The 8,735-nt window shown below is 39.3% G+C and overlaps 2 protein-coding genes across 2 annotated transcripts; one reads left to right on the forward strand and one right to left on the reverse strand.

Annotated features, from left to right (window-relative positions):
• Nucleotides 1-1,290: 1,290 nt before the first annotated feature.
• Nucleotides 1,291-2,374, forward strand: MRPS18C (mitochondrial ribosomal protein S18C). The gene is made up of 4 exons (XM_009872572.1): nucleotides 1,291-1,385; nucleotides 1,776-1,833; nucleotides 2,138-2,197; nucleotides 2,275-2,374. The coding sequence occupies exons 1-4, from the start codon at nucleotides 1,311-1,313 to the stop codon at nucleotides 2,349-2,351; spliced, it is 270 nt and encodes an 89-aa protein (XP_009870874.1). The 5' UTR covers nucleotides 1,291-1,310; the 3' UTR covers nucleotides 2,352-2,374.
• A 701-nt stretch (nucleotides 2,375-3,075) lies between these two features.
• Nucleotides 3,076-8,420, reverse strand: FAM175A (family with sequence similarity 175, member A). The gene is made up of 8 exons (XM_009872583.1): nucleotides 8,336-8,420; nucleotides 7,283-7,319; nucleotides 6,360-6,426; nucleotides 5,516-5,709; nucleotides 4,557-4,676; nucleotides 4,152-4,236; nucleotides 3,655-3,763; nucleotides 3,076-3,500 (listed from the first exon to the last, which is right to left on the reverse strand). The coding sequence occupies exons 1-8, from the start codon at nucleotides 8,364-8,366 to the stop codon at nucleotides 3,076-3,078; spliced, it is 1,068 nt and encodes a 355-aa protein (XP_009870885.1). The 5' UTR covers nucleotides 8,367-8,420.
• Between the last annotated feature and the right edge of the window lie 315 nt (nucleotides 8,421-8,735).

Genomic DNA, 8,735 nt, shown 5'->3' on the forward strand with positions numbered 1-8,735 from the left:
GGGCGGCAGTGGCGTGTGGAACCGCTTTACTCCAGTGTTCACGTAGCTCAGGCTCCTTAAAAAAAATGAATTCAGTGAGTTGGTGTGTGAGAGAGCAGGGACCCAGCGCTGAGGCGCTGTTCATCTGCTGTCCCGTGCCTTGACTGTGGTCACTTAAGTCTTAATGTCTCTAGTGTGGGGCAAAACCTTAGGCAGCAGATTCCCTCTGCACAGTTGAGAAAAGGAGTTAAGAGAATGCCCTTGTTGTGGTGGTTATCTCATAAAAATGTGTTGTTTAGTACCAACAAGCATATTCTAAATTGTTCTTTTTCTGCCTTAATTTTACTATGTCTACAAAAATGTCATCTTTTCATTCTGAGTCTGGCTCTGGAGCCCCCAACACAAGAAGGATGTGGACCTGTTGGAGTGGGCCCGGAGCATGGTCACACAGACAGTTGGGGGCTGGAGCATCTCTCCTGCAAGGACAGGCTGAGAGAGCTGGGGCTGTTGAGCCCTGCCAGTGCCTGAAGGGGCTACAGGAAAGCTGGGGAGGGACTGTTTAGTTTACAAGGGTAAACTAGAATTCCTCTAGGATTAGGGGGAAGATTTTTAGACTGGAGAAGGGTAGAGTTAGATTAGGCATTGGGAAGAAGTTCCTTACTGTGAGGGTGGTGAGACACAGGAACAGGTTGCCCAGAAGGTTGCGGATGCCCAATCCATGGAAGTGTCCAAGGCCAGGCTGGATGGGGCTCTGAGCAACCTGCTCTAGTGGCAGATGTCCCTGCCCATGGCTGGGGAGGTGGGAACTACATAATTTTTAAGGTCTCTTACAACCCAAACCAGTCTACAGTTCTTTTACTTGTATTTTGCAAGGATTTGGTGCTATGTGCTGTTTTGAAGTGTAAGGAGCCTTTCAGGGCTTGGGAGGTATTTTGGGACCTCTCTGTTGAAGTGTGGGAGCAGACAAGCTCCTTTAGGCCATCTGCATTGAAATTAAATTCAAAAAAAGTCTTGTGACTTACCAGACAGAACCACCTTCCTACTAGCTTCTGTAGATATTGCCCTCTAACCAAAGGATATAAGCCCTATCTTATGGATTGCTTTGACTTGTTATATTGTCATTATTACTAACACATAGGCAGCTGTTTTTTAGATTACTACGTATCAGTCACTGTGTTGGAGATACAGAAAAATATTTTAACTGCAGTGATGCACTAAATACTGCTTTTGGTTTCAAAGCATGTTTTGCCCAGGTGAAAATAATGAACATTATTTGTTTTTTCTTGTGAAGCTTATACATGCTGATAATTCTCTAATTTTAGCCCATACAAATGGAGAACCCCTATAAAGAGCCTCCTAAAAGATGTATCTTGTGTGGAATAAATGTAGACTACAAGAATGTGCAGGTGAGTTTGAGAATTCCTGTCCTTAGATGAAGGTAACTGGTTTAGTATTTTTAAATGTGTGTGTGTAGCAAGTTCACAAGGAAAAAGACCAAAAAATGCATATGCTTTTGGGATTTAAAACTTAAGAATGTGTGCAGATGAGGGTCAAATAATGTAGCTGTGATATGTTCAGTCTACTAGTCCTATGTGCAGGTGTTAAAACTTTATTTACCAAATAGAGTCCCCAATTCTAATTCCACTGTCATATAGCTTAAATGGCTATACTTTTTCTAATCTCCAGGTAGAACTGAATTTTGTAAAAAAAACCAACCCAAAATGCAAGTAGTAAAAGAAACTAAAGTTATCTAAAAAAATTTCTTAAACTGAGTTGGGTTTCTTCATTTTAAACAGCTTCTCTCCCAGTTTATTTCTCCGCACACTGGCTGCATTTATGGCAGGCATATAACAGGTATGTAAAATATCAGATCATTTACTGGTTACTGTTAATGCTCTGGTGAGTCCAAGCAACTACTTATCACCCACCTTTACAAAAGCAGCTACTGTCAACTCTATACATTTTGTAATGGTGTTCTTCTGCCTTACTAGCCTTCATCAAGGAGTAAAAAATACTGCTTAATTCTCTTTACACAAGCACATGTGTAGTCTTCTAGGAAGACTTAGACAAAGCTAGAGGGAATTGCCAGTAGTATCACGTTCATCCTTTAATGACTTGGTTATTCTTAAGAGACTGAAAATGATTTCTCTCTTTCTAGGCTTGTGTAACAAGAAGCAGAAGGAAATTACAAAAGCCATTAAAAGAGCCCATGTATTTGGTGAGTATGATGATGCTTTTTGAGTTTTGTAAGTCAAGTCTACTTTCCTATTAAAAAAACTTTCCATCTTTTTACAGGATTTATGCCAGTTATGTTCAAGAACCCATCATTTCTCACAGACCCCAAGATATGTAATATCAAGTATCCAGAGTAATATAAAGAAATAAACAATAAAACTACTTTTTCATGTTTATAGACTTGTTTACTGGAAATGTGGTTGGCTAGCATGATGTGTGACTGACTGAAGGGTGAATGTCAGCTGCTTTTTTATGAAGTGTCAAGTCCCTCAACTTTTCTGAAGGAAGTATGAAAGATGAAAGCAAGAGTAGAAATGGGCAGCTGTATGGACCACCTCCTCCTCTCACAGGTCTTGCTGAAGTTCAAGTGGCTGTTTTTCCCTTGCTGGTTTGGAAGGGGGAAAAATTAAACAAGTAGTGGATAGCTAAGGGTAAATTACATTGTGGCAATTTATGTACACAGATAATTCCATTAAGCAGATACCTGTGTTCTTTTGATGCTTCTGCTGAGGGGAGGGTAGTACTGCTTCTTCAACAGCAGCTTCAAGTTGTGTTACTCTGAGGTGGTGTGTGATGTGGTTATGTGACTGCTGACACCTTGCTCAGTATAGTCTTTAAACCCCGAGAGAGTGAATACAGATTTAACTCTGGAAGGCAAAATGAGGGAATGTCATCTGGGTTTGTCTCTGCCAAACAGGATTCATGCATTGAGGGGAAAAAAAAAAAACAAATTAAGAACAAAACAAAACCCTCAAACCTGTGTTTTGCAAAAATGTACTACTATTTTTTATCCTTGCATACGTCACCTGAACATGCTGGCAACAGCTTTTGGTGCAAAGTCATGGATGAATCATTAACAGATCAAAAAGTAGGAGAGTATGAGTATTCATTTGTGTCCCTAGCTTTTTCCATCAGGTCCTCATCTGTTTCAGTGCTACTCAGAGTAAGCTTCCTTTCCTGGTCACTGTCCTCTTGGTCTTGAAGTAATTTTTGGTGAGGATGCAGCGATCTGGATTTCTTAAATGACTTGGATCCTCCTGTGGTCCCTCTGACTTTACGCTTGGTTAGGTGCCTTGTTTCAGCTTCTGTGAAGTCTCTTTGCTCTACCATGAGAGTCAGTTTGTCCATGACATTAATATTATGGTCAAGGTTACAGCAGTTCTTGGCTATCTGTCTACCTTTGAAGGAAACAATACATGTCTGAAGTCTGGAATTGGGGAAAAATGTTTTCAATGCCTGACAAAGGAGAACATTCTCCTTTGTCTCTCCTGGGTAGTCTCGGTCTCCTGTGGAGGGAGAAAAAAAGGCTTAAGTTGCAGTCTGTATTGTACACTGCTACCACCACTGCTGTTTTGGCTTCCTCATGTTCATAGAGTTTTGTGCTTTTGCCAATCGAACCAATTTTGGAAGTCTTACTAAGACTGGCATTGCCAAACTTACCTGAAGAACGTTGTTGTTTTTTCCTCTTTATTTCTTCTTTTAATTGTCTCACCTCTGCTAAGAGCTTCTCTACAGATCGTTCACTGGCTTCTACTGTAGAGCATATTTTCTGCAGGAAAGAGCATTTGATGGGATTTACTGTATTCACAGAAGCTGACTTTAACCTTATTGCAAAACCCTTAAAGGTATTCATGATTTTAAGTCTGACAGAGTATTAAAAAGCTTAAGTAAAGAGCCTGAGGTGGATTTTAGAGAGAACCTGCACCTCGTTCAACACAGTGTTCAAGATGTTTTACTTGTTCCCATCTGAGCAGTGGAGTTCTGACAAACTACAGATAGTGCTCCTTCAAAACAATCTAAATGAGAATTTATCAGTGTACTTGAGGATATATCACTGTGCTTTTGATCAAATGGAAGCTTGTCTTCAACTTCAAGAACTTGGTGTACAGCTACTAACAGTAAATGGAACTGCCTGATACAGCAGTGGCCTGACTTGCCTTCAGTTCCTCCTGCAAGGTGGCATACATCTCATTTATCTTATGAACCTCTTGTAAGGATCCATCTTCGTAAAAGAATTCTGACCTGTGGACCAAGAATATAATGGTATAACTGCAAGCTAATGATCCTAATGCTTACTTAATAAGAGCTATAATTAATAAAGAAGCATTCTGAGCTTCAACACTAGGTGCCCATGTAGAGACAGACAGCTTCTCTCACTGCACAGTATGGGACTTAAGTAATTTCCACATACCTTGGAAAGGTAAATAATTGCAGGAAAACAGGTCAACAAGTGAGCGCAGGGTATGGCTGCAGCATTTGCAAAAGCACTTAAATACTTATAGAAAGATAACTATATATTAACTGAAAGCCACAGCTCTCAGTAAATAGGGCATATATTGTACCTGTGTTGTCTTACTGCTCTCACAAAACCAGAAGATACACAGGAACCAGACACTGTTCTGTAACCTTGCTGTTCTGCCATACCCAAGTTGGTAACCACCAAAGGAACTTTCTGGAAAAGACTTAAAGCAGAAGTAGGAAAATGTGATTTATTAACATCCAAAGGCCTCTCTTTGATAGTTAGAATCCTATCGTATCACAGAATGGCCTAGGCTGGAAGGGACCTTAGAGATCATTTTAATCCAACTTCCCTGTCGCCAGGAACGCCACTTCTCAACTAGATCAGGCAACACATGGGGACCAAGCGGGAACTGAACCTGCGACCTTGGGCGTTGTTAGTGCCACGCTCAACTGACCGAGCTAAGAGTTCTTGATCATTAAGCATCCCAGATGGATGTTTACAGTGTAGTTAGTTCTTGCTATATGTATTACATCACACATAGATGACTACTTACGGCTAAAGGCAAACTAACTGCAAGAGCAACAAGACTCAGGGCAATCCTTCTAGGTTTTTTCCCATTTCTGGGTACAGGTCACACAGCAAAGCAATACCTGCTCATTAAGCCTAACCTATGGGCAGCATGTCTCTGACGATAACCAAAAATTGCTAGGAATTTTAATATTTCAATGATATGTGAAGATGAACATGCATAGTTCAAGTCCTGTACACAAAAACAAATTAATGACAAACAGCTTATGTGTGTAAATGAGCTGACAGTGTCTGCCTGCTGACACTGTTACTATAGATAGTTATAAAGGCAAATTGCTGAACAGAACTCCAGGATAAGATTTCAACAGGGCTCTAGCAACATAAGGAATAATCTTATTTAATGTGTAAACTTCAAGGGTGAAATAAACAATGTTGACAATAATTCAGTTGCAACAAAAAACCTGAAACCGGTCCAAGTTATAGCACCTACTGTGTTACTGTTTTATGACAACTAAGTAACAAACCAATTACCCTTCTTGTGGACGATGTAAGGCATGTTCCAGTTTGTAAGTAGAACAACTTTCTGTCATCACACTAGAGGTTAATAAAAGGAATACGAGACCCTGATTTGATAGGTGTGACTGTAAATTCTTATGAAGAAGTCTTTCCCGGAATGTCATGGTCTGGTCTGTGTTACGTCTGAATTTGTACCATCCTATGACACTCTGCAGGCAGAAGAAAATTAATTGTTACTGTTGAACAGAGGATTCGTTAGAGAATCATGAATCTGAAGTGTCTGGTGATGTCTTCAAGCAGTTAGTTAACCTGAAAGCCTTAAAAGATCTAAGCCCACTTCCAGGATGACAACTTCTTACTTTCCTTAAAAAAAACATGTGTTGAACCAGCCTCTTTTCTGAGCTCATGCTCAAACTGAAACTCTGTGAACTTTGTTCTGTTATTTTGATGCTTGTCTCTTTCCAGCTTCCACTTTCCCCTTGTGAAACTTTCATCTGTGGAGAAGACTGTAAATTTTTCTGGTAAAGTGATGTTTATTCACTTGAGCGAGCTGACCTCAACTGATCATGACCCAGAAATCAGTAGAATTTATCTGGAATATTTGAACTGTTCACTTGAGAAATTAGAAAGAAAAAAAAAAAAAAGTTGTGACATACATGTAGGCAAACACTAGTCAAAAATAACCTGAACTATTCTTTTGGGGGAAAACCTGATGCAGCTGCCTTGACCAGTACTGTGAGCAACTGCATGCAAGATTTTAAAAGAGAGAAGGAAAAGCTTCATACAAGAGCTACAGTCACAACAATCCCCAAAATATGAGTGAGCTCCTTGGTATGGTTTAGGTTTGAAAATAAAATACCTTCTTACAGCCTGACAGTATTTTCTTCAGGGCAAGTTCATTCAGTTCTCCTGCAGAATTATAAAAGCTGGAAGAAAATTAGGACAATTAGAGGGGGGGAAAATGCTACTGTAGAAATAATTAATTCCTAGCAGTCTTGCAGTCATCTCACTTTAATAGCTTTTTCCCCCTGATAAACATAAAGCTATGCTGGCACAGCTTGTCTACTAGGACAGTGCAATTAACTTCATTATTCAAGTAGCTACATAGGTGGCCTTGTAGGGGACAGACGTTCTGGCATTGGTGGTACTGGGACACAAATTAAAGGTATTATCTGTACGCTCTCAACTACAATAAGAGTAAGATGCCTTCAATTTGATATGAAATGCCTTTCTAATAGTAGCTGGGTTTATTAGTTTTTAGAGAGATTTGAGAAGGTTATGGTGTTGAGATTCTCCCCTTATAGGGGTGCAAACCTCTTCAGCTGTGTTCCCATCTGTGAGGGAACTCGAAATACTAGTACTTGAAACTACTCCTGCCACAGGGTAGTTTCAAGTGTTTCTTTTTCTGACCCACTTAGAAGCCTAAGGCTGATGCTACCTTTCTACTTCTTTCCTTTTTTTGAGGGTGAGGGGTTGGGATCTATGCTTTTAGAAAACAATGGTGTTTTTTCCAGTATGTTGACATTATTCTGTAGTTTATATGTTATCACAGCTCACCAGAATGTGCCATATGCCTTATCTTTATTTCTACATGCATAGACAAAACACTCAAAAAAGAACATGAACCGAAACAGGAATAACATAGGCACTTTGCATCTGTAATTCCAAAGGATATGGCTACTATAGTACAGCCAGGTGATTTTCAGTAATGTAGTTTAACTCTTGAAAAGTTTAAGTTAGGTTAATTTAAGCTTTTCATACCTGTTTACTTAAGATTCTTACCTGAACAACTGGTAGCATGGAATGTGCTTCTGGATATCTGGAAAGAGAAAGTAGTATTACTCTGGGTTCATCAGTTCAAGATATATATTATTCTGTATGCTATGATCAGAGTTAAACTGGTAGAAGAACCAAGAAAGAATTTTATATAATTTCTTAAAATTAAATGCATTCATATGCAATTAAATAAAGGACATATGTTAACTATTCTAATTAGTTTTTCAAATGTAAAGGGAACCACTTGTATAAACTGTATTTCTCAATATATTTTTCTGTTTTGTCAAGTGAAAAATCAAATCAGGCACTTCATTTTTCCTTCCCTCCTGCTGAGTACAGAAGTATTATGTAACGTGAAGGATTTCACTTGAGTTACTCTGCAGCAAGGTATGGATGCTGTTAGTAAGAAAGAAGAGGTTGGAGAACAGAAAGTCATAGCATAGATAACTGGAAGACTGCCTGATGCAATTTCCCCCTACCTATTTTCAGGAAGATTGAAAAGAAGGCACACACTGTATTACCTTGTTCTCTGTTTGTGTGGAGTTAAATGTGTGTGCATGTGCACATATACCTATGTTTCTGTTAAGGGCTAGTATAAAATGCACATTCGCTATGAAGACTATAAAGAAAATTACATCTGGCATCTGCTCAATGAAATACAGTTTGTAGCCTTCACACACAGTGTTTTACAAGCTCCAAATTAGGTAACAGGTGTATTACAGTTCACATCACTGAAACAAGCTAAGTTTGTCCAGGAGAGTTTATTACATGGTCAAGACAAAAACATCTAAGCCCTAAGTTATCTTTAATGTGACAAGATATTTGGCAAAGAGGAGCTACTCAAGGACCTAAGAACAAATTACTATACAGTAAAACTGTTGGGGTTTTTTTTTAGCCATTAATGTTACAAAATAACCCTTCCATGTGTGTGCTTTATATCAGTGTGTACCCCAGGGTCTGGCAGTTTGGATCTTGCTGCAAGATGCCCTTGTTCAAAACTGTAGGCAGGCATATTTGGCCTGAGACCAAGCATGGTATTAAAAATGTGGACAGACTAACCAATTGTATAAACAACTTCAACATCATCCATTTGCGAGTCAGTAATGCTGTTCTTGGCTTCGCCTTTCACATCTCCGAGGAGAAAACCTTCCTTTATGGGGGGAGAGAAAAAAAAAATTTCACATTAATCGCACTGAATGCTAATTTTAAGTGTAAATGCTGTCTTCAGAGAGAGGCAAAAAGCTGTCAAAAATAACTTTTTTAAAAAAAGGCTAGGTTCTCATTTTTTTCAATATCTGCTCATATTTAATTTAAAAAAAAGTTGGAATGTGTACTCAGGTGTTTTCCATTCCGCGCGTTTTCACTGACGAGTGAGCAGTTTGTGGCTGTACAGGTGATGCCCAGCCTCCAGGGCGCAGGTCAGGGGGCCCGCCAACTGCCTCCTCCTTTTAAAAGATTA

Source organism: Apaloderma vittatum, unplaced genomic scaffold (genome assembly GCF_000703405.1).
Source record: "Apaloderma vittatum isolate BGI_N311 unplaced genomic scaffold, ASM70340v1 scaffold43910, whole genome shotgun sequence".
In the NCBI taxonomy this organism is placed as follows: domain Eukaryota; kingdom Metazoa; phylum Chordata; class Aves; order Trogoniformes; family Trogonidae; genus Apaloderma; species Apaloderma vittatum.